The 27923-nt window shown below is 40.1% G+C and overlaps 1 protein-coding gene across 4 annotated transcripts in view; it reads right to left on the reverse strand.

The window, feature by feature from the left end:
- Positions 1-3264: 3264 nt before the first annotated feature.
- The window catches only part of grm8a (glutamate receptor, metabotropic 8a), a 329262-nt gene continuing 304603 nt past the window's right edge, over positions 3265-27923 (reverse strand). For 3 of the 4 annotated variants that reach the window (XM_051944844.1, XM_051944828.1, XM_051944846.1), the window contains 3 exons: positions 6358-6498; positions 6108-6213; positions 3265-4090 (listed from right to left, as the gene is read on the reverse strand). In XM_051944844.1, the coding sequence (XP_051800804.1) occupies positions 4041-4090; positions 6108-6213; positions 6358-6498 (297 nt within the window). In that variant the 3' untranslated portion in view covers positions 3265-4040. Of the gene's footprint in view, positions 4091-6103; positions 6214-6357; positions 6499-27923 lie in introns of all 4 variants that reach the window. The other variant, XM_051944847.1, reaches the window with a different exon arrangement.

Below are 27923 nucleotides of genomic sequence, written 5' to 3' on the forward strand. Positions count from 1 at the left end.
GCAAACACAATGAATTTGAATATTAAATGGCCAACTGTTGAGAGATACTTTCCTTCATTTATCTTATTTATATGTACATGGAGTATCTTTTCAGAAAAAGAGATAATTAACCTGCTTGTTCTCAGCATAGTGCACACAGTCTTGTGTTGTGTTATACCTGTGGTGAGATGTGTTTCATATCTGAGTATGGGCTCTGGGGATGAGTGCTTCATGCTGTGACTAAAACAGTCAGTTTTCACTTGTACCTACTCTGGAATTTGCACTGAGCGAAGATTATTTGTATTTCATAGTGGGTGTCTCAGGTACCTGCGTCTCAAAGTTAAATCTGGTCATTGAGGATGGTATACCAGGTTTTCACATGAAATATTACTGTTGCAAAAAATACAGTGCTTTTCCAGCGAGCTATGGTTGGCTGAATATCAGTCTTCGACACCTGCGCTCTGACGCTTTTGTCAGTCTGATTCACTGCTAATTAATCACACCAAATCCATCCTGTACACAAACCAGCTGCATCACTCACTGACAAAGTGACGACGAGGTCAAAACATCCACCATCTGGTTTCTTTCAGGAAACACTGGATGACTCTCAGACAGATTTACATGTGTGATGACAAACAAGTGTCAAAGGATGCAGCCCCCAGATCCCTCGACAGTTCCGCATTTCATCAAGAGGAGGAGTGGAAGACATCTGCTTCAGATTGAGATTTGCTACAAGTCCCAGAGTGACTTTTGATGAATGACTTGAAACCTCTAGAAACTACTGACAGTCACTGTTATAGCAGTAGCAGGCTCAGGGGACTTTCTCGACTCTAAAAAAAGATGAGCTATTTAATCAAAATGGAACATTTGGTTAATTGCAAGATGATCAATAGATGTTATAGTTTATCAATGCACACAATATACACACAGTGATGTGAAAAACCTATTATGTATATAAATGAAACAGCAATTTAGGTCTAGCCAGTTATCCGATAAAATATTATTGTAAGATGTAGCACTAATGCTTATGTACTAAATCAAGTTGGTGGCATCTCGGTAGGAATACAATCTTGAACTGTTGTTCAATCAACCACATTGGTCTGTACTTGACTGATGGTCTCCAGGGGTATATGTCTTTAAGATGTGAAAATGTTTTTTTTAACCTGACCTCATGAGAGAAACACTGTAGAGCAGGGATGTCAAACTCAGTTCCTGGAGGGCCACTATCCTGCATGTTTTAGATGTTTCCCTCTTCCAACACACCTGATTCAAATGATCAGCTTATCATCAAGCCCAGCAGAAGCATTATAACGAGCCTGATCATTTGAATCAGGTGTGTTGGAAGAGGGAAACATCTAAAACATGCAGGATAGTGGCCCTCCAGGAACGGAGTTTGACACCCCTGCTGTAGATGAACATTTCCACCTCTACAGCAAACTCAGACTTCCACAGCTTCATACGTATCAAACCTAAGGAACCAATCCTGTCCAGCTTCAGATAATTCAGAACTGGCTTTAACATGTATGGTTGAATTACTCCAATATTACAATTTTGGATTATGTCCATATCCAAAGTTTGGATTTGGATAGGACTCGAAAGATGGCGAACTATGCATGAGCAGGGAGAACCCAGAGGAAACTCTGGTGGAGGCCTGTAGCGGTCCGGATGTGCAAATCGGTCGTCCGCCCTGGGTATAGGGCCGAAAGACTAATCGAACCATCTAGTAGCTGGTTCCCTCCGAAGTTTCCCTAAGGATAGCTGCCACTCAAACTCCCACAATTTTATCTGGTAAAGCGAATAATTATAGATCTTGGCCGAAACGATCTCAACCTATTCTCAAACTTTAAATGGGTAAGCCTAGTGGGCCACTTTTGGTAGGCAGAACTGCCACTGTGGAATGAACCAAATCAGTGTTTCAGTGAAGTCATAGATGACCAGCGGTTAAGATAAAGATCTACACATTTGATCTGTACGGTCTCGTAGAAGCAACAATTTAAGCCATTTTAAGGCAGAAAAGGATTGTTTTCATGGAACAAACATGGAAAAATATACTATTGTGCCTCACAGAAAATGATTTACAGGAGTTAAATCAAATTGGAGATGGACTTTAACAGTGATCCTCTGACTCTAATCCATTGGGTAATTTTCCATTGCGACCGTTGGGTCAAATATCTGCACGACATCTAAAGGGTAAGAGGAACCAAAAACACAGATCTATGCTAAGTTTATGTGGTACTATTGAAACCAATAGCACGGACCTAGACTACGTTTATGTGGTTTTACTGAAACAAACCAAGAATCCTTACAGTAAAAGTTGCTGTTAAGGTTTACAAGTGATGGTGGTAGAGTAAGCACGAGAAGTCAGCCACAGAAATTACTACTATTGTTCATTCAACATGTTTGTCTGCAAAATTTAGCATTTGGCTCAGGAACAAGTTCCATTGGGCACAGGATTGTACTAACACGCTCCAAATCTTTCCTGAGCAATTTCCAGTAAATAAACAGGTAGTTTATTGCTTTGCTCAAGGCCATGTGGGATTTGGCAGAAAAAATAAATAAATCGGACACATAATGCCAGCTTCAGAAATTGTACTTTAACTATAATTTTAGAGTTGCAGAAACAAGGCCTTTTCTGTCAGCTTTATAGTTGCTATTTTGTCAACACATCTACTTTGTCTTCTGGGAGGAATTTCATGGTATCCAGAGGAAACTGTAAAAAAAAAAAAAGGAACCTACAAGAAGGATTAGATCACAAATTCACCAGAACACACACGCACACTGAATTTCACACCTCCTGTTCCGACATCTGTGTGTCTGGCGCACCACCCTCCTGTAAAAGGTGTGATTTGTCCTTTCACTTCGCCTTCAGCATTATCGATTTGCTCTTCTCCAACAAGAATGGATTCAGTGATGCAGTTGACTGTTTCTTTCTTAGTTCTCGTGTATTTTTGAAGGCTGGACATCTAAATGGTTGTTGCAGGTGTGCAGAGGGGGGAATTTTTGCTCTAATATCTTTCTCTCTTTCCATCTCTTCTTTCTCCTGGCAGGTTTTTCCCATCACTGCTGAGCGAGAAGCTTCCGGAAGAAAGGGCAGAGGAGGCTTACGAGGACGTAATAAAAGCAAATGGAACAACTTGTGCTGAAGTCTTCCTGGAAAACAAGATGTTTTTTTGCTGCTTAACTTGTTGTATGTGAGAAGCATGTTTTTCCCATTAAACAACTGTCACATTTTCACAGAAATGCCGCTTAATGACCCTCATTTTTTCAAAAGTATGACAACAAATCTACACATTTGCAAAACATTCCTTTATTATAAATAAATCTCCTTTTTGTATAAAAACTGGCATGCTTCAACCATGGCATTTTACAGGTTCACAACCCAAGGCTACAACCCGGTTAGCCAAGACAGCAGGAGGAAACACACTCATCTCATTATGCAAGGGCGATCCATCAGACAACGGTGAGACAAGAATGAAAAAATCGTCACGACCACAAAAATACTTACAAGTAGAGAAGAACAACAAACAGGTTTGAGTCTCATAGATTTTCTCTTACATTTCTCTTTTTTAAATATCTTTTAAAATGTAATCTGTTAAATCTCTTTTTCAGCCCCACCTTTGCCCTTTTAGATATAATGTCTACACAGTTTCTGATTTTTTTGTTATTTTAGTTCCATTTTTATGATTTTTTTGTCATTTTTTTTGAAGGTTTTAATAGTTACTCTGTCCACCACAGTGTCCTATGGTATGTCACTTTTTTCATGTTTGTCTTTTATTTTTTTTAAAACAGGTAAGTTCATGGTAGGACCAATGAGCTGTGAGCAGCAGGAAAGCAGGCACACTGATTGGCTGTTTATGTGGTCCCACCTTTTTGTGGTTTTGATGGGGAACAATACAAAATGTCTCATGCTTGGATTCCATTGGGCGCTCTGTGTGTCCGCCAGTTCTTCGGCCAATCGGCTTCGAATGACGGCTCTTTCTCTCTCTTGGCCCCGCCCCCCAAGACACGCCCCCTCTATTGTCCAAACCCCTTCTTCCTCTTCTTCTTCTTCTGTGGTCCCTTCAGATGGCATGATTGCTGTAGCTGACGTATGTCGTCTTAGTTGATGAAGCTGAAAGGATGAAAGAAAGGAGGCAGACAGAGAAAAAGAAAAGTGGAAAAGTGGTGGTGGGGAAACAGGAAGTAAAGATAAAATTGGGGAAAAAAAAACAAGAAGCGATGAGAATGAAGGAAAAGCGACAAATGAGAGGAATGGAAGGGAGAGAGGAAAAGAAAAAAAGACCAGTTGAGAGCAGATTGGCTACAGACGGCCACGTAATAGTGTCACATCCACAGTCCAGCTGAGTTGTTGGGGCTTCGTGTCAAACTCATGATGTCTCGCGTCCCCTCGAGCGTTTCTACGGTAAATGTCAATGTTTTTGCAACACCGCAGGCCTCTAACTGCAGCGCTGTTATACTCTGATGCTGTCATGTTCTTTATTCCGCTTGTGACTCAGTGCTGGAACAATACATGCAATACTAAAGCATATAAAATAGAGACCCTTAAACTTGGGAACACATGGAAATTATAAGTTTTTGCAGAGAGAAGCATTTAAAGAGGTGATGAAGCAGTTGAACCATTTCATAAATGAATAAACTGCTTCCTTCACTGATGCAAAAAAAAAATACTGACAGGAAAACCTGATCTGAAACCTATTGCATACCTGCACACCAACATGTGTAAAGCATTGTTTAGACTGTACATGTGCTCACTTAATTACTTACAAAGACACACGACTGATGAGAACACGACACATGAAGGACATAAAAATCCATTCAAATTTGCAGGATGATGAAACCTCATACAAAACCACATGTATCCACACGCACACACACACACACACACACACACACACACACACACACACACACACACACACACACACACACACACACACACACACACACACACACACACACACACACACACACACACACACACACACACACACACACACACACACACACCTGTCATTTTAACTGCTGACACAGAAAGAAGCAGCTCAACAGCAAATAGAGTTTGATGTCGGTGTATGAGAGATTCACATCAGCTAAAAATGGCCGCTACTGCAGCTGTTTGCCATGCAAAAAAACAAAGTATGTGTGAAATTATTTTTCAAACAAAATCAAACAAAAACTGAATGCAAACGGTATATCTGATCATAATGCTCACATGGGAAAAACATTTGATTTTTCTCTACGGTGCTACTCCAGCATGACATGCGGTTAACAAATTATACATTTATTATCCTTACGCTGGGTGGCTGGGGAATTTTTTGATTGCATCTAAATAACCTCATATGAACAGCTGCTGGACTGCATCATCAAGGAAGCACCCATTTGTTATTGGCTGATATTCATTTTTAACTGCTTTACATGCAAGTTGACTGACTGTGCAACCGTGCTGTTAAAAATGGTCACTGCTGTAGCCGTTTGTCATGCAAAAAAGTGAAGTTAATTTTCAATTCAAAGCAAAACAAACAAAAAATAACGTGCAAGGTACATCTGAGTAGAATGCACACATGGGAAAATATTTAGGTTGTATGATGCTACTCCATCATTTATCAACAAAATATACATGTGTCGTCCACATGCTGGGTGGTTAGAAAGGATTTGACTACATGAGCATCTGTTCATGGAATCAAATAGGTGGTAGAAATAGCAGCTCTTATTCTCTGAGATTCATTTTTAACCTGTAGACAGACAGACAGACAGACAGAGATAGATAGATAGACAGATAGATACTTTACTAATCCTAAGAGAAGTTCAAGTTAGAGAGTATTAGATACACTGTACTTGATATTTTTCCATTAAAGTGAACTCAAACCAACTCTTTATGCATTGTAATGCATCACAAATTTTTATTTTTTGCAACATATTCCTCTAAAATAGTTGTTTATTAGTCACTGTTTTCATCTGCTATCACCCACATACTTGATTTTTAACCCTTTTATATGTTTTTAACCTCAGTGCTGCATTTTTAGAACTAAATATTGTGAGATGCAGTTAAAAATTTGTTGAATACAAAGCAGCCGAGTGTAATATCGTTTATATGTATAGATATAAAACTTGGGTGTTCTCTTACTCACTGTTGGTCTCCATGCTCTCACATAGTTCGGTCTTAACCTCTCCATTTGGTCGGTCTCCTCCCTTCTGGGTCAGTTTTCCCGACATGGTGGCTGCTGTCACGATTGCCTGGATGATCATATGAGTCACAAATGAGACTCTAAACAGGATTCAACTCCAGTTATGGCTTCAATATCATTCTACATTATTAGATTATCTAGCATTAATCATGCCTTAGAGGCTGAAACAGTTCAGCGCTCGAGTTGACCTCACCTTGAAGCTGCGTTTCCGTTTGGGCACGTTCTGCTCGGGATGGAAGAGGATGATGTAGACCTTCGGCATGTAGAGCATCCCCAGAGACACCGAGGCAGACAGGCTGAGAGAGATGGTCAGGGTGGTAGTTTGGATATACATCTAAAACGAGACAGAAACATATACAGAGGAAAAAGAGGGAGAGAGAGGGAGTCATTCATCACATTTCAAGTTGTCAGAGAGAGTCTGTTTAATCGTCCGGCTACGGAATGCGTCTGATGAAAGAAAGCGACGGAGAGACAGATGGGAAGCCGAGGAAAACAGGAAGTAAAGGACGGTCTAACAAGGGTGAGATTAGCAGAAAATTTGCGCGGTGACAGCCACAGCGACACACAGGCAGGTAGATCAAACACCATAAGAGATGATGGCGGCGATGAAGTTGCTTAATTGCCCATGTTCTTTAGAGCTTATCTCCTTGTCAAAAAGGCTGAAGTGATTCTAAGGGTTTTTGTCAGAAACACCAGATGAGTGCAGTTTACGGCATCAGTCGACGAGGCGGTGACGGAAATTACACTAAATTGTCTTTCAGATGTGTTTTCCGGAGAGTCTGGATGAAGTTTGGTGAGCGGAAGACCCAGAAAAGTTTGTTTTCAGAGACTGAGTTGTTGGTGAAATAAAGTTCAGTGCATTTCTGTTTATATTTCATTGAGTGAGCTGAATAACTGAAGTTGTCAAATACCCAGACAGGCAGGCAGACCGAGCCAGCTAGGTGGCAGGCACTGGTGGAAAGGTTTAGCACACCAAGAGACAAATATGATGACATGTCCTGTAGGCAAACAATCAACTAAATTTGTACATTCTATGTTTTGACAACAGTTACAATAAAGGCAGACACACAAATATATACACACTGCAAGCAGACTAAGCGCTGGTCCTCAGGTCCTTGTTGAGTTTCTGAGTAGTTCAGAGGAGGACGGATGTAATGACAGGCTTCACCCACACCACTGACAAGCTCTCAAGGCATGGGGCTTATCAGGCAAGCACCGTCTACAGGATATATATAAGGATGGAGGAGGGACGGGTGGAGTGAGCAGAAATGGAAGCCCAGAGGTAAAAGCAACAGAGAGTCACCAGGAGAGGAAGGAAGGAAGGGAGGGAGGGAAGAAACGTGACAGAAAAATTGAAGTTTACCGACGTAGCGAGTGGGAATAAGAGAAGAATGCGACTCGTGGAGATGCTTATCAAGTGACAAGGAGAGAGTGACCACAGTAGCCAACGCTGTCCAAAAAAAAAAAAAAGTGCCCAAATGCACTGAGTGAGGAAGTGGTGGTAACTACAGGCTGACAAGGAGGAGGAAGAAGAACAGACAGACAGTCAAGCTGCACCGTTAACTCTGTAGTGGGTGTTCACCGGAGACAGAAAAAGTGAACATCATGCTGCTGCTGAGGATGATGGTTGATCCACGACTGGAGACGGCATTTCTATTCAAAATTAACATCCGTTTTCATTTAGTCACCTACATTTTTTGAGATTTTGGTATTGTTAAAGGTGTATATAAGTTGCTTCAGGTTGTTAAGTCAGTATTTTTTAAAGTTCTGCACCTTATTTAAAGATGTACAGTTATGTCAAAAGTTATTTATTAAAAAATGTCAAACTGTTTTTGAATCGTACTGAGTTTATTTGATTTAACAGTCAGTTATTGATTCCATGCAGACGCTAATAAAACTACTAGGCTACATCAACACATATCACACTAATTCAGGTTATGATTCTACAATTGTACAATTTCATTTAGCAGACACTTTTGTCCAAAGCGACGTACAACACAAGCAAGAATTCAGACATAAGGAAAAACCTGTAGTAAGTGCAAAAGGGGCTTCAAGTGCGATTGGTCAAAGGTGTTGCCATCAAGTTGCAGAAGAATTGCTAACAACGCCCCCCCCCCCCCCCCCCCCCCCCCTTTTTTTTCAACTTTGTCAGCGCTAAATAAGTGCTGGGTTTTGGACCACTTGACTTATTCTACCCCTAAGGTGGAGTCAGATTAAGTGCCTAGGTGTTCTCTGAACAATTGAGTCTTCGATTGTCTCTTAAAAGTAGAAAAGGACTCAGCAGAACGCACAGAGTTTGGTAGATTGTTCCACCATTTGGGAACAACAGAGGAGAAGAGTCTGGCTAGAGATTTCAAGCCGTGCTGGGCTGGAAGCACCAGGCGTCTCTGATGATGTTCTAGACATTTGCTTTTATACATTTTCTCTGACTGGACCTCTTTGAATCTTAGCTGAATAGCCCTGATTTATAACAAACTGAAGGAGCTAGCCTTGTCAAGTCTGTGAGGTAATACTTTCTTTGTAATTCTTCTTCAGAATCAGTTTGAACACAGTTACATCTGAAGCTTTTCTAACGCTCTGAATTCTAAAAATTTGCCAATGGATTTAAAAGGAACGTTATCTTTAGAAAATGGCCATTTATCAGAAGCTGAAACTATAAAAGCAGAACACATCATCAGCTTTCTGACTGCTCTGCGACAGACTGGTGACCTGTCCAGGGTGTCCCCTGCCTTCGCCCGAGTCAGCTGGGATAGACTCCAGCACCCCCCACGACCCTAATGAGGATAAAGCGGTGTATAGAGAGAGCTTTCTGACTGTCCTTGAACTACTTATCTGTGATTATGCTGTTACAATGGGAAAAAAAATCTCAAAATCTAAACTTCAAATTGCAGTATTCCTGTAAATTCACTTTAGTCCTAATGTTTTGTTGAAAAATATTGCCCAAAAAAAATCTAAAAATTGCTCACATAAGCCAGAATCTGTTGGGGAAAAGAAGGCTTTTTTTTTTAAAGAGCTTTAAATATGTGACTTTTACACACAGTGATGAGTTTTCTTGGTTTAATCAGGGACTACATACAACACCCTTTGGATATCTCTAACTACAGAAACGTTTGGTGCTACGATTCCTTGTGAACTAAATGATACCGGGACTCCGACATTCAGTAGAATAATGGAGGGAAAGAGTTTCAGGAAGAGGTTCTGCTTAATTTTCTAATTTGGTCATTTAATTCTAAATTCGGTGTAGGCTGTAAATATGCCTCTAGAAAAGACAACCCACTAGTCCATTTGCAAAAAAAAACCTGAAAGTGGAAATCGACACAAAAAAAAATTAAATATAATAATTAGAAAGCGTACAGGACCTCAGGTCTCTCAGTCAATAGGAGCAGCCCTGAGCTGACCTCTGTGTTTAACCACAGCAGAAATTAATAGTTTTATGCTCTTCAAATGAGGTAATGCTTGAAAAATTGCTCTGCAGTAACAGAATATTAAGTAAAATGTGTCCATTTTCTCAACAAAACCTGACCAGGGCTCTTTACTCCGGCATCAGAAAGAGCTTATCAGCAAATTGCACTGAAGTATTCAACTAAGACATAAGAAATCTCATTAACTAATGCTTTAAATAGATAATACCTGAATCTCCCCACTGGCTTCTTTGAATATTAGCGTGATGGTGGCTGAGGTGATGTTTGAAAGTCACATTTAAAAAAAATAAATCATATCTATCTACAATTGTGAGGACTCCTGGACCCTCTAACTAACAGAACTACACTCCAAAGTCCAACCCCTGCTTCTAGCCTTAACACTAAATCCAAGTTTTTAAACAACATCCTCACTCTCAAGGTCCCAAACTCAAAATGCTCCACACAAATCTGGAAGAGGAAGGCTACACACACCTACCTGAAGGTGTAAGCTGATAACACTGACAGTGGCCAAAGGGGAAGATGAGAGCAGAGCCAATAAACTGGAGGCAAATGAACGTGAGCACATGCGCTAATATGAACTCCTGCATACATAAAGACAAACCTGCATTCACGCAAACAGAATGTAATCGCACCTTGACAAATAAATCCCACGTAGGGTTCTTCTTCTATTCTGGGTGACCTTCATGTCATAACATCAAAGAGTGTGTTAGCCAGGGGTAAATAGCCCTGCCTTCAGCTGCCCTACAGGCTCTGATCGCAGTTTACAGCCCACGAGTTCCACACAAACAGCACGAAACACTAAAGCAGGACTGGAGTTTTGTGTGAGACAGCTCGTCAATTAAGCAAGAGGGAAGAAATCATGAGAGAAATTTGCAAGAGGGAATTTTCAGATCCATTAATACTTTGCCATATTGTTTCTATTTCATAGCTCCTGCCAACAAATTGCGCTTAATTGTGTTGTACTGATACAAGGATCAGTGATTTGCTGTATCTGAGAGGAACAGATGGAGATGGGAAAACATGTTTTCACAGAGAGAGAGGAGACTGAAACCGAGATCAAGAAAAACATGATTGAAAGAGCGAATGAAGAACAGTGAAAATGAAAGAACCTGCGGGAGAAGAATACAAATAAAAGGAAAGACGGCAACTTCCTTAAAAGCCAAATCTGCTGATCGCTGCTTCCATTACATTCTAGTCTTTAGTCCAAAGTTGTGGCTTCCTGCTGCTATTTACAAAAAGACACACACACAAACTGGAGGCTGAACCTGTCATCCTCCACCTTGCTGTCCAGAGCTGATAATGGCTCCAAATATGTGCACCGGAGAAACGCTCTATCTCAAAAGTCACACTCAGAAAGTAGCTGATTAACAATTGATGGCTGCTTTCAATGTGCTCCTTTCAGGTTTGAAACATTTACAGATGTATACTTTCTGCTCTGCGAAAGGAGGAGATTCAGGAAAAAGAAGCAGGAGAGAGAGGCCATGTGGAGACCATGTGTTCGGCTTACTTTTGAGGTCAAAGGGAGTGATGCATTAGCTAAATTCCTGGTCAGTATTGGGCAACACCATCGACTCTGACTTTGCAGTGATGTGCTGATTACACAAAGGCGTTATTAGTATCATCTCATTTTATTTTGTGTCAGTGAAGAAACAGTTCATCTAAGGATTTTCATCTACTGGACAGCTTGTTATTTTTCAATTAACGCTCAAAGGATAGGTCCGCCGTTACTCAACCCGGACCTTATTACAGCGTTGATTAGCATCATTTATAACAGCCGACAGCGCTACCTCATCGACAGCTTTATTGCTTTTCTGAGCAACCTTAGTTTATACTGAACAAGCTTGGAAAAATAATGTTGCTCAAAATACTTCCTCAGACCCAGTGGGCTATAAACAGATGGATCACTGAGGTCAAAAGCAAGAAGGGTTTAAAAGTCATGTGCTGTGCCCCTTTTCAGCAAAATAACAAAAGTCCCACACAACCTCAGAATGTCTTACAATGTTTCAGCTAAAAATACTGCTTGTTCATTTTACCATGACAGCACAACTCCTGGTTTTAACCCTGTCCTAAACGGGCTGTTTCAGTGTCTGTAGCTTTAAATACAGCTGAGCTGCTGCTGCTGTCCATGCCCCCTTCAGGAAGAAGACTCTCTCTGCATCTCTGATTGACATTGCAAAGCATGACAGCTGACCAAACAGGAGCTTACATAGATGTTAAAGAGTGCTACACCAGGATTTTCTTTCGCTTCTCACTTTCTCTTTGAGCAGTTATCTTCCATGGATAATCCACATGTATATGGTGAGTTTGTTAGACAATGTTGCTTTTATATAATCTGCGTTTTAGTAGTACAGGGTAACAGCTTGAAAATCTGCAGCTGCGTTTCATTCAAGTCTTGTTCTGTTGTCTGACAAGAAAAATAGAAAAATATGTGTATACAGTTGAATTATTGGGAATTCAGCTATATAAAAAATGTAGTTTATGTGAGCACAGAGAGCACGAGAGAAGATAGCTGAGTTTATGTTACCCGTAGCACAACAGGAGACTTGAAAGCACAGTAAGTCCTTGTTTAATGGTTTCAAATGGGTCTTATAGTTTTCACCATTTCTGATTGGCCTCATGTTTAGAAAATTACAGACAGAGCTCTTACCTGTAAGCAGACAAGCAAAGCTAAAGGTAACATTAACCACACTGGCTGTACAACATGCTAACATTAAGGTTGTACTTATTGTTATGGGGACATTACCGTCAAAAATAAAAGAAACCCACTAAAGCTCATATCCCTCAGATGCTAGAAGTGCATCAAGACTCTTGTGTTCACTCTTTCAGCCAAGAGCAGAACATTTGGTGTTTTTTGCTCATTGTGGAGACATTTTAGAGCTAGCAGATCTTCAAAACAAATAAACAATGAGGCCTGTGAGGTGCCTGCTTATTTGAAACAAGCAGTGGCAGCGAGGAGGGGGATTTATGCAAAGTTTCAACTAGACGACCATTAGTTCCTCAGCTGCAACATGTCAGTTCAGTAAAATTCTTATTGGCTTGTAAAACTGGGAGGCTATCTAGTTGTGGGGGCACTTGAGCAATGACAGAAGCAAATGTCTTCATATCTTAACAGCTTTTACTTGACACCTTCGAGTTTATAGGAACACAATACAGCGAACACAATAAAAATTGATTTTCACCGCATGGGACCTTCAATGTGGATTTAGACAAAGCCATTTTGATGATCCCACACCTCTCACACTGGGGTGGCTGGTTTTGTTGGTTGCCAGGCCAACAGCAGCACATTCAGAATAAAGGCAAACATGGGCATGTTCAGAAATGTCACTCATTCTGTTCAATTTCTCTTCATCCCTGAGCCACACTGAACGTACAGCGAGTCTCTAATACTGAATATCTGTGTACGAACATGATTGCAGGGACACATGGCTGATCCAGACAGACAGGCAGATTAATAGTTCAACCACACATCAATGGGTGATGGGAGAGCAGCCTTCTTTTCACAGCAGAACCCATTCATAGCTGAAGCCTGACAGAAAATGTAAAGGGTTATTCTGAGTTGGCTTGGCTGGACTATAAATGACACTCTGATACAGAATGAATTCATAAAGGCTACATCTGGAGAAAACAAACCAATACAGGCCAGTCTTCTCAGACATTCGCTGATATGTACAAGTGTAAGTTTATCATCTGTTATATACTGTAAATTGATAATAGCATTGTCAAAACTGAGAAATGCAAACCCCAGAGTGGCAATGATGGAGCTTAATGCCTCTTTTCAAAACCAAAAACCTGAGGCATGGTGCTGCAAAATGTTCAGTACTTTTGGCAGTCTGAATGAGCGCGCACACATATTCATGTATTATACAAATCTGAGCAGAAACACACAAAAACCCTGGCTTCTCATGTTTGATGAATCAACACATGAAACATTCCCAGTCATTACACTCCACCTGCGATTATTGCGACTCCTTTCATACCCCAAAGCACAAAAACAATGGTGAAATCATAGAATTCTGGCCAGCAATATATGCAACTTAGCCAACAGATGAAGAGGAAGGAAGATACAGAAAGAGAAGAAGAAAGAGGGAAAAAGATGGCATGAATATGAAAAACAGTGGAAAAAAAGCAAACCAAAAAAAAGCAAACAACAAACATGGAAATTTTGGAGTACAATCACTGGCTCACAGGAAGAGAAAAAGTGACGAAGAGAAATAAATGAAGGAGCAAAAGAGAAGGACAGTGACTGAACTTCAGAACAAAGTCCTGCATCACTCGTGGCCAGGATCATGCTGTATGTGATTTAATGGAAAAATGTCCCTTGGGATACTACCATGGAGGCTCATGCATGTTAAAATTAACACTAACACAAACTCTGCTTCATCACAGCACCTGGTTTTCATGGCTAAAAGCTGCTTGTTGTCACTTGTTGGTTTACACCATATGGTCAACAATCTATGCATGCAATGCTTGATCAAAGTGTGGATTATTACAGTAAATTTGACTAAGTATCTCTGAAAGATTTGTAACAGTTTTCCATATATTTTCCAGCACAGATGTATGCATTGCTAAAATTGAATCTTGTAACATAGTGGGATGGATTTGGGAGAAAAAAAATGGTTGGTCAACCCTCTGCATTTCAACCAGCTCCAGGTCATTTTCCAGTTCTGTCACATTTGTACTCTCTGTTGGCTCATTTTACCAGCAATATCAAGCCCTGCACAACCATGGAAACAGCACAACCCATGGCTAGAAGTTGGGGGTAGCATGACAAAGATAGAATGCCATAAATCATAGAAAAAATGAAATAAAGGAAAGTTACATTTCTTTATCTGCAAAAAACGAATGGAATTTCGGATTAGTATTTATTATAAAGCAATGTTTATTATTGCATATATTTTGTTATAAAAAGTGAAGAAATAGAATCAGGTGTTATTACTAGAAAAAAATGATGACTGTATTTACGAAAGATATTTTACTAGTTACATTTGTAATTTTTTTTCAAATTTGGCTCACACTTGTAATGTGTGAACACTGCCTGCAGTTCAGGTGAGCTCAGCCCAAATGTCCTTGACTTTCTGTCACAGGACTGTTGGTCACAGTTGAGTCATTGATGGCTTCATGGCTGGGCCAAGGAATGCAAAATTTTAGTTTTTTGTTTTTTTTACCAAATCTGGTTTGTGCAATGGTGTATTTTTGGTGACTTTTCGACTGGTTCACAAAATACAATGACTCTGATTAAATACTATGATTTAAAATTAGACATAGTTAAGTTTCTTAACTACATAGCAATTTGCAAATGATGAGAGGTGGTCCTCAACTTACGTCAGAGTTCTGTTCCTCCTGACCTGCGTAAATTGATTTTTGCCATAAGTCGGAACTCCGACCAAAATCTAAACAAAGCCGTTACGTGCATCACGATATCGTTCAGTTCTTTGGAAAAGTCATGAATAACAATGACTTTGATGCATGTATGAGTCAGTTACAAGAACATAACAGAATGTTGTAACGCACTGATATTGTTGTTGATGTTGAGGTTTCATGTTTATTGTTCAGTTCGAGATGTACCTAATGTCAGTGAACGTACCATGTTTAGTGAGCTCACCTCTGGTTGGAGAGCGGTTAATTCTGGAGCTAAGTTATAGAAATTTTGTAGTTATTTTGGCGTTGACTACGGTCCAGTAGTCTGTGTGAAGGTTCAATAATCGAACAGAGAACCAGGTAAAGTCTCACTCATTCATTACAGAGTACTACAATATGTTGCACTGTTTTTACAACTTGACCGATGTTCATCAGTGTTTCGCACTGTTCCAAGCATTTTATTATATCTAATTTCATTTCCATGGAGATGCCATCAGAAGAGTCTGACTTAGGCTTGGGAGCCATAATGAAGGGCAAGGGTTGGAATGTAGCACAATCCAAGGTGGCGTACAACTGGTGAATATAAACAAAGCCGTCTTATAGAGACGCAAGATGACATATTAGTCCGCTCCGCTTGTCAAATAGTTCCACGTAACCAGTTCCAACCACATACGTTAAACCAAGGACTGGCCTGTAACCACTTCCAACATAACAACGAAATGCCGTAGACGATGATGACCGGTCGATGACGTCGTAAACCGAGGACCCCCTGTAGTTTAATGACTGTCGGAAAATTGACAATCCCAAGATTCTTTCTGATTCACAGTTTCTAGGTCTGATAAACAGTGTAATTTCAGTGATTTCTTAAAAGACAACAATTTACATTTTAAATTCAGCTTCTGTCCACAGGAAGAAGGCTCTCTGCATCTGTGATGGATCGCAGTGATTGACGTAGATGTTAAATGTGTCAGGCCAGGATTTTCTGATGCTGACTTTCAAAGCCACCAGCTACTTTTTGGTGTTCAGAGGGTTAAGGCTAAGGAAGAAAAAAATCCCTTCACAGTGGAGGAATATCTGCCCTTCGTTTGGAGACCGTTGCACCGGATTGCTGAGCGTTTGCTTAAAGATGAACTTGTGTTCAACTTTCTGCCATCACAGAGCCACTGAGATCTCTTGCCAGACATCACGCCGTTCTCCTCTCATCTCCCAGCCCTCATTTGAAATAAATGACTGCTGGCGACTGTGCTTCTTGTCTCGAGTCAGCGAACGGTCAAAGAGAAAAATGGGCTCGTGGAAAAAATTAAAAAGAAGAATATAAGGGCAACAAAGCATTGTTCGTGACATCTAACGTTTCCAAAGACATCTTCTGTCTTTCCAACTTTTCATCAGCCTCTTCGTCATTCCCTTACTCCTGCCCATACAATCTCTAATGGCTCACTGGCACTGCAGTCTAAACTCCTTTGTATCTCTCTTTCTTCTTTCCTTCATTATCTCTCTCCATCTTTTTTTTGACTCTCAACCTCTGTCTTATGTTCTGCAGAGTTATCTTTTCTTCTCTCCATGTCAGCTCTGCATCATTTAACAAGCTGCCGTCTGTGCATGTTGATAATGAGTTAAGGTGTCCTTGATAGGTGCCTGTCCTATAACCGAATATTTTTTGCAAGCAGGGCCACTTTTCAAATTGCCAAAGGGGGTCCTGAATGAACTTCATGACACAATTTAGTGTCAAACCCTCCCGGGACTGCATGTCAGTGTTTCTCTGTGTGCCTAATTGACACCTCCTGTTTCTCTCCACTCACGCCACGGGACCGCTCATCATTTTAATCACTTGAGCCACGGGAGGGTGAAGAGATTTCAGCTTTATTTATTTATTTAAACTAATGCGAGCGGTCACGGTGGAATTCTTATTTTTTGCGACTATTTTCTGATGTTCCAAGTTTAGTACGCAGAGCAACACTGTCTATTCTTCCATGACACGAAATCCAACTATTAGATCCGCTTATACTGGATCTAATAGTTGTTTGCCTGTGCCAGGGCTCTACCTCTCCACACTAAGTTTCATGAAATTCAGGCATTTTTGTGTAATCTTGTGGATAGACAAACAGCCCAAAAAATGCCTATAAAACATTACAAAAAGCTCAGCTACTCAACAAACAGTGTATTACTATCTACAATAGTTTGGTTCAATAATAATACAGAATGCCACCATTATATATTGTGAAAGTCTGTGCATTGTTTCAGACTCTCAAGGTCTTGTCATTTTTGGTCGCAGCTGAATCATTACTTTGTTCTACAGTTGTGCCAAGGAATGCAAAATTCTTTGGTTTTTCACCGAATCTGGTCGGTACAAATAAATGCTGCCCGCAGTTCAGCCCAAAAGTCCCTTAATTTTTGCCACGTCTTCTGGTTTTAGCTGCGTCACTAATGGTATTATAGTTGTGCCAAAAATGGCATAACTTGGGTGATTTTTTTTTAAAAAACAACATGACTTTCAAAAAACAATTACCTTCTTGGCAGAGATAATGAAAAAATATCAATGTCAAATGTACTTAAAAAAGGTAATCTTCTCAACAAATAGCTTGTTATTATCTACAATAGTTTGGTTCATTAATAATAGAGTGCCAACATTATATATTGTCAAAGGATGTGCATTCAGTTTTTGACTCTGAAAGCTAAAACCTTACGAAATACTTATTTATTCGGCTTGACTTGAGCTCAGCCTTGCCCCTTTACAGTCTGCTACCACAGATGTCTGTCACATCATGCCCTGCCTCTGCTGAAATTAAAAATCCGATGTCCAAGAATTTCCTGCAGCTCAATGACTCCAAATCTGAAACGATCATAATTACCCCCCCTGGCTTTGGCACCAGCAGCATTAGCAATCTCTCCTCTAGTCTGGGTTCCTTATCGAGTAAAAAGAGACCCGCAACCAGGGTGGTATTTCTGACTCTGCTGCAGACTTAGAGAAGGTCATGCATGCCTTCATCTCCTCCAGACTCGACTATTGTAATGTATTTTACTCTGGTATCAGAAAGCGGAACATCCAAGGACTGCTAATTCAAAACGTTCCTGCCAGGCTGTTAACACACACTCACATTATCTCAATCATAGCTGCCCTCCCACCCCTGACTTTAAGAATTAATTTTAAGATCTTTGTCTTGTTTTTAGAGCCTGGAATTGTCAGACATCTGACTGTATTTGTAATCTGTTGTCTGAAATTAACAGTTCTATAGTCTTGACTGGTCACTGAAGGTCCTCTGCTGTTGGGAGCCCATGTCAGCATATCAGTATCTTATTTTTTTCTCTCTGTTTTATCACATGCCTTATTTTTAACTGTTGATATTTATTTTATCTTGCTATAATTCATGTCTTATTTACATTGATTATCTGGTTTTGTTGGAAAGCAAACTATGTTGACAACAGAGGCCAGAAAGTCCAAAATGGAGGGGGCTAGTTATTACCTATATTGAACCATCCAATTTAGTTTTGTCTCATCTGTGAGTGTAAAAAAATTGCTCTTGGCTTGGAAAGGTGTTTTACTCTTTTCAATTAAACTTATTTAATGAAATGACTGACATCCCTGGAGACAGAATGCAAGGGGAGTAAATGGTCTGGTACAGAAATAATAGAAAGAAGACTGGAGAGTTGTTGTGACTGACTGATGCTAACAAGTTCCCAGTTGGCTACTGTGTGAGTAGGTAGCTGACAAACACAAGCAGAAAATATGCCACCAAGTTTCTCGGAAGCACATATCTGATGAGATGTCAAAGATGTCCCACTTATTAGTGTGACAGCATTTATTTCCCTTCATTCACTTTCTGTACACAAATGTGTCCTGCACAGCGTCAAGTAGAGGCTGGAGCTTAGCCCAGCTGACATAAAGTGAAAGGCAGATTACACCCTGGAAATCACCACTAAATCTAAGCGTGTCTTTGGACTGTAGGAGGAAGCCGGTGCAAACCCACAAGAACATGCAAACTCCTGTGAGGCCACCATGTAACTAACCCTGTAGTCAATTTATGTCTTTAAAATGAGCTAATCTTAGCTTACATTCCCTGAAGGCCGCCTTTATCGCTACAGCTACTGCTAGTTCTTTGTTTCTACACTGAGTCTGCCTTTAATAATGTCCATCACTAACAGAACATTTGATTACATTTAATTCTAAATTTTATTTAATGTAGTTTCATTTACTGTCCTTCAGAGAGCAGAGAGAGAAACAGGGAGCAGAGTTCAAAAACACTGCCCTTTCCCTCATGTTTTGTTTACTTATTGGCATAATTACAGACTCTGCACACTGGCGCTCTGCTATGACTGTACACTGGACATGTACTCTCCACTTTCTCCATTCACTCTTAGACGCATAAGTGGGTCAAAAGCGACTCAATGTGGTTGATTTCTTCCAATAGCTTTGTGTATCTTTGTGTATCTTTGCATGAAAAGTTTTCATCATTTCATATTCCAGCTATTCCTCAAAGAACATGTTTTTGGTATCACCCATTTAAATACTTAAGTTACCTTTTGCACTTTGAAATAAACTGCAATATTTGTATTACTATCCCAAGCTCTTCATCACTGATAACATCATACAAGAGGTGATGCAGTGCACAAACTTGGAGGAAAAGAGTGGAAAAATGTCGACAAAATGGATGTTGTTATTCTTCTATTGCCATGTTGTGTAATATACTTCTTTTTAAATGAAAAAAAATGTTAAAAATACATTACAAAGTGAATAATAAACATATTTCTAACATGAAATCATTCTTGTGTGGACCAATATAACCAATATATAATACAAACAAAAATAAAAATGACTATTCTTAACCAAAATGACATAAAAACACATTAATTTTGATAAGGCTCTTTTTTTTAACCCACTTATTGACGAGTATAGGGTCCATTCACTTGCGCATCTAAGATTTAATAACATGCAATTTCTCATGTCTGACATAATCACATTTGTATACAAGACACTAAAACTACTGACATTACTTGTGTAATGTTACTGCTAAGATGACAATCAGCAGGTCTTCTCGCTGTCTGTTTTCACTGACAACTAGACTCCACATATAACTCCTAGATGGCCGAGCCGTACATCCGCAGACTGCTCTGAGCTGTTAACAAGGTCGGCAAAATGAAAAGCAAGAGGTTCCGAGATTGTCGTGCACAAGTGAGGCAAGCGGTGTGACGCTTGCTTTATGAGGTTTTAAACATAATGCGTGGTTTCTGATCTGCTCCTTCACTTCAAACTAAGTCAAGCTGAAGGTGCTGCGTTAGCTGGAAGAAACTGAAAGGAAAGACATCTGACATTTTCACCTCTTATCTGATGCTCTGAACTCAACTGGCAGTGAAATGTATCTCACAGATCTCTATAGAAGGAAGCAGCTTGGCCAAATAGAGGACAGTTTCATTTTGTAATCTCTTACTGAGATACTGTGATTAGTACATTTGTACAACAAATATCAATCTACACAAACATTGCAAGCAGGAGAGGAGAATTTTCATTATATATACTTAAGATGATTCATGTAGACTTATCTGTTTGAAATATAGAGACATCTAATTACCAGAATTTTCTATAAAAGATACCAGAGCAGAAAATAATTCGCTTTAGAAGCAAGGCCATACTTTCCGTTAGTGCTTCAGTTTACTGCACATCAGTTATGCATCATGGCAAAGTATAAAGTGTGTTTTGCCTGCATCCAGCTACCTTAAATAGATTTATTCCCCAAACACCAGCTGCTCTGAAAAATGCTGACACTCTCAGTGTCTGAAAAAATTCAGAAAACAAATCAGTTCATGGCCACAGTAGAGAGCAACAACTCGATAAAAGTTACACCAATTACAGTGAGTGTTAGAAGGGTATCATTGAGAAACCTACCGATGTTCAATAATGACTTAAAGGTAAGAGGAGCAAGTGTTTCTTTTTTTTTCTTTTGGTAATTCTTATGTGTGAAAAAGTTACTTTTGCAGCTTTTTAGTCTCTCGAGGTAGTTTTTATTCAGTGCTTGTTAACTCCTCAAGTCACACTTCTCCGCATGACATATTTCCAACATGGTGCTATGATGAATAACTCTGAGACACAGGACTCTCCACTATAATATTTTAACTCGGTGTCAGTGCAGCTTAATTGGGCCCAAGCTCACTGGTCACTGTTGTCCTCAAGTGCCTCATTACCTTCTACAAAACAGCACTTAGAGACATTTTTTCTCCATCTAATCCACACTGGTCCAGGGTCCATGTGTGTTATAAAAGAGTGCACAGGGTATTTCGTAAAATTGTGCTACAGCTGTATTTGCTCTGCCACAGCTTGTTAGTGTAGCTCTTATCGACTTGCAAATCTGTATGAGGTTGAGCCAGAACCCTGAAGTCAAACAAATTCTGAGTTATGCGTTAAAGTTTCATTGTACCGCACGCTGTGAGGGTGGCCCTGCTGTCACTGGTGTGCTTTCTCTTCTCCTCTCTAAAGTGACATGACTGTGGTACCACTGTGCAGCAACTCCAGCCAATTAAAATGCCCAGCAAGGACTTGCGTAGAGCATTGTCAGGCCGCAAAATGCTGTCAGGGTTGGAGGTAAAAACGACATCACACCTTGAGCAGGTGAAATGCGAGTGACTGTTTCTAGTCTTCTGCCACAGATGTTAAATATTCCTTTTTCAGAATCTGAAATCTTGACAGAAATCAGTTAAAAATTATACAAAACATATTCCTACAGTCACTAAGTTGTGCTGCAATCCTCTTTTGTGAGTCTAATGAAATGAATAAAAAAAGAAGATGCTATTAATAATATTTCTAATTCAAATAAAGTCCAATAACTCTCCCAAATGAACACTGTTTTAAAATTGCAACTGTAAGTAAATCTCACCAGTCCCCAAGATATTGTTCTCTTGGTATATTGCTTGCTGTTTTCATTATGTTGTGTACAATAGCCATGCTAATGACAGCTAATTCTAGAGAGAAATGCTGTAGCAGCGAGAGCAGAGACAAGCTGCAGCCAGCTATGAAAAGCAAGTCAACCCTGGCTCCCTGGACTAGAGAAATGTAGATCTTGGAATTTGCATCCACAGCTACAGCCAAAGTAAAACTGTTGTTTTGGTATACCGTATTCTAAAGTTGAGGTATGAAAAAAAATGTGGGCTGTTAAGTGTGCTCTGCAGGAAAACTCAGAAACCTGACAAGTATGGCTTGTTACCGCCTGCGAGAGCATAGCTGTTGTTGTTTTCACCTCGTGTGTGTCATCATGGTAAAATGTGGTCCTGGAGACTTAGAGTGTAGCAGGAACTACGGCGAAGGCGGATTTCAGTACTTTAGCAGGTGGTTATATGCTTGTCTGTCTGTGGACAGGTTTTGTCAACGTGACAGCGTCACAACACTGCAAGATTCAGCCACTAAACTTCACAGTTCTACAGTTGACATCACCATGAAGGCAAATGATGTTTGTGGTCTGATTGTCTACATGTTGACACATGTTGCAGCTGGTAGAATTGTCTCCATTTACGATGGTGATTTGGTTTGCATGGCATGTTAAGATGCTGGAAAATATTAACACAACAGTCAACTAACAGGGTTGGCATTTATTGTCAAACATGGACGTCACAAACTTGCAAACATCTATTCATTTGCTTCCACTAATCCAGGATCAGGTCGTGGCGGTCTAAGCAGGATATTCCAGATGGTACTTTTCACAGTAATGTTTCCTACTTCCTCCTGTTGGATACCGATGCGTTCACAGGCCAGATGAGATATGCAATCCCTCCAGCAAGCTCTTGGTCTGCCTCATAGTCTCTTCTCAATTTGGTATGCCTAGAAAATCTCCAAAGTAAGGCTCCCAAGAGACATCGTAATCCGATTCCAGAACCAATGGAGCTGGCTTCTTTTTGACCTATGGTGACTCCACTCCAAACTTCATCACTCTGTCTCTAAAGCTGACCTCAGCCATCCTACGGAGGAAACTCATTTTGGACTCTTGTATCCGTGATCTCATTCTTTCAGTCCCTACCCAGAACTCACTACCATAGTTGAGGGATAGAACAAACACCAGATGGTAAATTGACAACTTTGCCCTCCAGTTCAGCTCCCTCTTTGTCACAATGATCTGCTAAAATGGTGACATCACACTATTATACACATTATATTTTCCACTGGATTTGGGTCACTTTTGACCCTTCAAAGGGTTAAGGAAGTTCTGAAATCAATGTTTTGCTTGTATACTACTTATAGCGTGCCCTTCATTTTAGTGGCTTATAAGATGCACAGCAGTTAATGAGGATATAGATTCAAATTTCCCTCCAACATTAAGGTCTAGCTCATCTTTTAGTGCCAATTGGAATAATAATTCAAGCTCCACGCCACTAACCCAAAACTCTTAGCTGACCAGTCCTTTTAATCCCAATTTAGACCTGTATGGCTCCTGTCACATTTGTTTGAGAAAGCTCCAAAATCTTCAATTCAAGTATTTCCTATCCATTGCCAGCAGCTTGAAGCCAGACTATTGCATCTGCACAGCAACAGCTTGAAAGGCAACAAACTTTGAATTTCTCTTGGGACCAGCAGCACGGCGCTAATTAAATTGAGGCATCTACAATGGCATCATTTATCTATTTTCCAATGTTTTGCCAAAATTATCGTCCTCGTGGTGAATTAATACTGCATGAATTATTTGAAATACCATTCATTATACATACTTCATATGCATTGTGTTCTGTCAACCGACTGGGAAAATAAACAGAATTTGGAAATCGTGCATTTTGAAATGTTAATGGGCACAAAAAGAAACTGCCAGTACCAGTCGTGCCAGTGTTGGAGATTTTTAATTCTTGCTTCGTCTTGCAGTTTGTGCCTCAACAGAGTGACATATGGAGAATAGTGACTGATGTGGAGGTGGAAAATAAGTGAATAAACAGCAGCATTACTCAGAGATGTAATGGTGATGACTGCCGCTTTGGACCTCGAAATAAAAGTTTGGATTCTCAGTATTCGTCGCCCGTCTTTCTCGCTCCCCAGACGAGAGTCTTTGTGTGGGTGTGTGCATGTGAGTGTACCTAAATGTATGTGTTTGTGAGTGTAGAGCATGCATAAAGTGTGTAAGTCACTGTGAGCGTCCCTGTGTGAGGTCCCCCTTGGGCGTCCCCCCATCCTTCAACATCTCCCTGTTTGATGTCAGGATCTGACACGAGCTGTCTGTCTCTCTCCATTCTCTCTCCAAGCGATCAAATCCCACCAGAACTCTGGAAAAAGATTACAAAACCCATTCCTTCAAAAATAAATGAAGTATTTTACTGTTTCCTCCTCCCACACACACAGCCCGCTGAAGATAATCACCCCAAGGATTGATAAATTCTGTCAGAATGAAGACAAAATGAAGTCGAAACCCAGCAGAGGAAAAAAAAAAACCCAACAAACCTTTGTTGAGAAGTGATTTGTTCTCTGTGCTTTACTGCAGTGGGAGCTTTGGTAAGAACATTCAAATGTTTCTATTTTAAAAGTTAAATATTAGTTTTAATTCCAGCTCAAACCAAGAAAGTTTGCATTTGAAAGGTATGTTAATTTTTTTTCTTATTTAAATAACAACTTGCAGGTTGAATTTTTAACTGAATTATTCTTAAATATCCATAGAAATGGTAGTTTGCAAAGTTAATGCACAATTGTACATGTTTTATGAGGTGTAAAGGTAGAAATTGAGATGGAAAGAGTACTTTGCACTATTAGGTAGTAGTGAGTCTAAGTCACTGTGGCTTATGCTGTGGTCGAACAGATTCCACAAACTCCAGACTGTCTGGAGATCTAGTCCAGACTTGATATTGTGCAGATGAAGAAACTTCGCTGCTTGCTCTCGAACAAAAAAAAAACTTGATTGTACATGGTGTTTGTGATTTGAATGAATATGTCCTGGAGATGTGATGGAATACTGGATTGTGGATAACTTCAGTGCACAGAGTTCACACTTCTGATAATGTTGCTAGTGTGAGTGATGGCTACAGATCCGTCTGATATTCAGTCCTAGAAAAACCAAACCGTGCACTGAAAATCAGCTTTTATGCTTGCAAATTTCCAAATAATCAGCTCTGTTCTACCTCTCTTAGATAGACAAGGCAGATGTGACTGACACCAGCTGATACTAATGTATTAGTGTCTCTTTTAGGCATCAGTACTGCAGTATTTAATGGCCAATAATAGTTGGGCTATATCCTGGTCTTTGATAGCGAACTGAAATGTAGCAGATTAACTAACAATACAGCCCAATCTCACGGGGATTCGTGAAACTGTCACGTAAGTTTTAGTTTCGGTTTCGTGCGCACCAACACGATTTCGTCATGTTTTTCGTGCCGCTCACCACGAAATGCGCACCAATGTATTTTAAACGGCGGACTTTTCGTGCCACTCAGAACGTATTTCAAAAGAATGTGTATATTCTATTTTTAATGTAAAACCGTGGCGAATCCAACGCTATATTTTGCATGACATCGTCCCTAAACATAACCCTAACCATAACCCTAACCATAACCTAACCATAAGCCGGTGGTACACTTACCAATCTGCATAGGAATTTCAAGAATGTCTGGCGGCCGGCGGCCGCAAACGCGATCACACAAGCAGTATACGCCGATGGACAGCTTAGATCGTCATGAATCCGCCGGTATAAACCACTTTCAGATGTGATTACCACAGCGAAAAACATTTCGTGGTGAGCGGCACGAAAAACATGACGAAATTGTGTTGGTGCGCACGAAACCGAAACTAAAACTTACGTGACAGTTTCACGAATCCCCGTGAGACCGGGTTGAACAATATTCTAACAAAAGTCAGTTATTCACGAAGATGCCTGCACTGTTCTCCACAGGTTGTCTTTACAAACAAATTATTTTCACACTAATTGCAATTATTTTCCCCAATTCCTGTCCCCGATCTCTTCAGCACCTGGCAGGTTCATAATTAGAAAGCTGTAGTTTGCCACATGTGCACAATATACATCTTGTACCTCTTTAGTGCTAAAACTACTGTTATGATCCTTATTTTTTAGTATTAAACTCTTTGATGATGTCATGACCACATTATGTTACATGAAGCAGTTACAAAAGCTACTCTAAATGTTATTTTAGCCTATTTATAGACACTTTTATCGCATAACCTAGGTACTATGTAATTTCCAACACATTATTCACCGGGGTTGCCAACCTGGAAGTTGCTCTTTAATCATAGCTTGGTGTTACCCTGAACTGGATAAGTGTTTTTCAGCTAAGAATTATCATATTTACACAATTTCAGTCCGTAAAGTAGTCCATTTTGCATCAGAACTTACGTCACAGGATGCAGGGCTTTATTCCAAATGTCATTGAGTTTGCATGTCTCAAAACAGAGCTTTCAGACTCTACACTCACTTAATGAAAGAAGGAAGCTACCTGCTCGCATATATAGTATCCGTTACTGTTACTGTTACTCAGTTAGCTGAGAGCATTTGGATGCTCTATCATTAGCATGAGAGGCTTTTTGTTTATGGATGCACTTTGAAGTGAGATATTAGCTATTTAACCAATTACATGTTTTCTGTTACTCAGAATATTTGCATAATATTGAAGATCTCATAACTAAACTTACTCTTACTAGACATGGAGGACTGTCAAAAAAACATACGACGCACACTGTGAGGTCCATGTACTGTATGATGGGAATACAAACACTTTGAAAGTATCAGACTTTAGAGACTGTGGCTAAATCTGTCCCAATGCCAGTCAAAGTACACACAAAAACATATTAAATGATAAGATAACTCCTGCACTGTGATCTTCCTGAGACATTTGTGCACTTTGTTTGAGATGGATGTGACAGAGACCCTCAGTTGTGAAGTTTAAATGCTGGCGGCTGCACAACTTCTGTCAAGTTCTTGAATGATTAAGACACTTTTCTTTTCCCCCTTTACCTCTTCAGCCTGTCTTTGTCTTTCCCGAGTCTGACCTGCATGTAAATCTCTTTCTCTCTAAAATATAAGCTTGCATCTATTAGAAATGCATCATGCAGGAAACATCTGAAGTAGGTGCTTCTCAGCTTGAGGACAACAGAGTGGAAAAGTTTTTGACTCTGATGAAGACAAAGTAATGCTGAAATGCTTTTCTGTTTGCACAATAAAAGGCAGTTAATTAAGCAGTGTGCTCCAGCCCTTCTTTCTGTACTCTCAAAATTAGCTTGGATATCTTCCTCGATCTTTAATGTTTGATGGTTGTGTCAACACCTCCTTCTTTTGGGTTTCTCTATCTGCTATTAAGTCCCTTTCAAGCTGCACTCCGACGCTCTGATTTATTCCGTCTTTGCAGCATTTTACCATGTTTACCCCTGCAATGTGGCATTTTCCATCTTTTTTCCAGACCTAATTCTATGTCCTCCTTTCTCCTTTTCAGTTCTGTTCCCACCCTCCTGGCCTTTTGTTTCTCTCCTCCTCTGTCTCTGCCAACCTCCTCTGATTACCTTAGATTGATTACCGATGGTTACTCCGGCTAAGGATCTGGGCATTCACTGGTCCTCCAGCAGAACCTCAGTCGCAGCCATAAATCTGTCTTTGAATGTAGAGACACAACAATGCCTGTGTTTGTGTGTGTTGTGAAGGGCAGAGATGGATTTGAGAGGGAGGGAGACAGATAGTGTGGGTTCCTGATGTACTCCTGAGAATCAAACGCAAACTCTGTGTGTGTTTGTGGGAAAGAGATGGAGAGATCTTGTAAATAGGAGGCCTTGAGAGAGACAAAGTGCATAGGTGTGAATGAATAGCAGCTTCAGTGACTGGACCTACCTATTCATACAGATCAGAACACGCAGTCGTGACCGTCTAATACTGTGCTGCATAATTCACTTTGGTCCTAACCACTCAGCAAAACATATGGCGAGGATCTTGGTGTGAATTGATGTTTGACCCATGTTATTTGGCAAACTGAGGGGTTTACAGATCCAGAACTACTCATAGACTCAGCAAGGCCACCGTGAATACGATCA

This window comes from Acanthochromis polyacanthus, chromosome 1, assembly GCF_021347895.1.
Source record: "Acanthochromis polyacanthus isolate Apoly-LR-REF ecotype Palm Island chromosome 1, KAUST_Apoly_ChrSc, whole genome shotgun sequence".
Lineage (NCBI taxonomy): Eukaryota > Metazoa > Chordata > Actinopteri > Pomacentridae > Acanthochromis > Acanthochromis polyacanthus.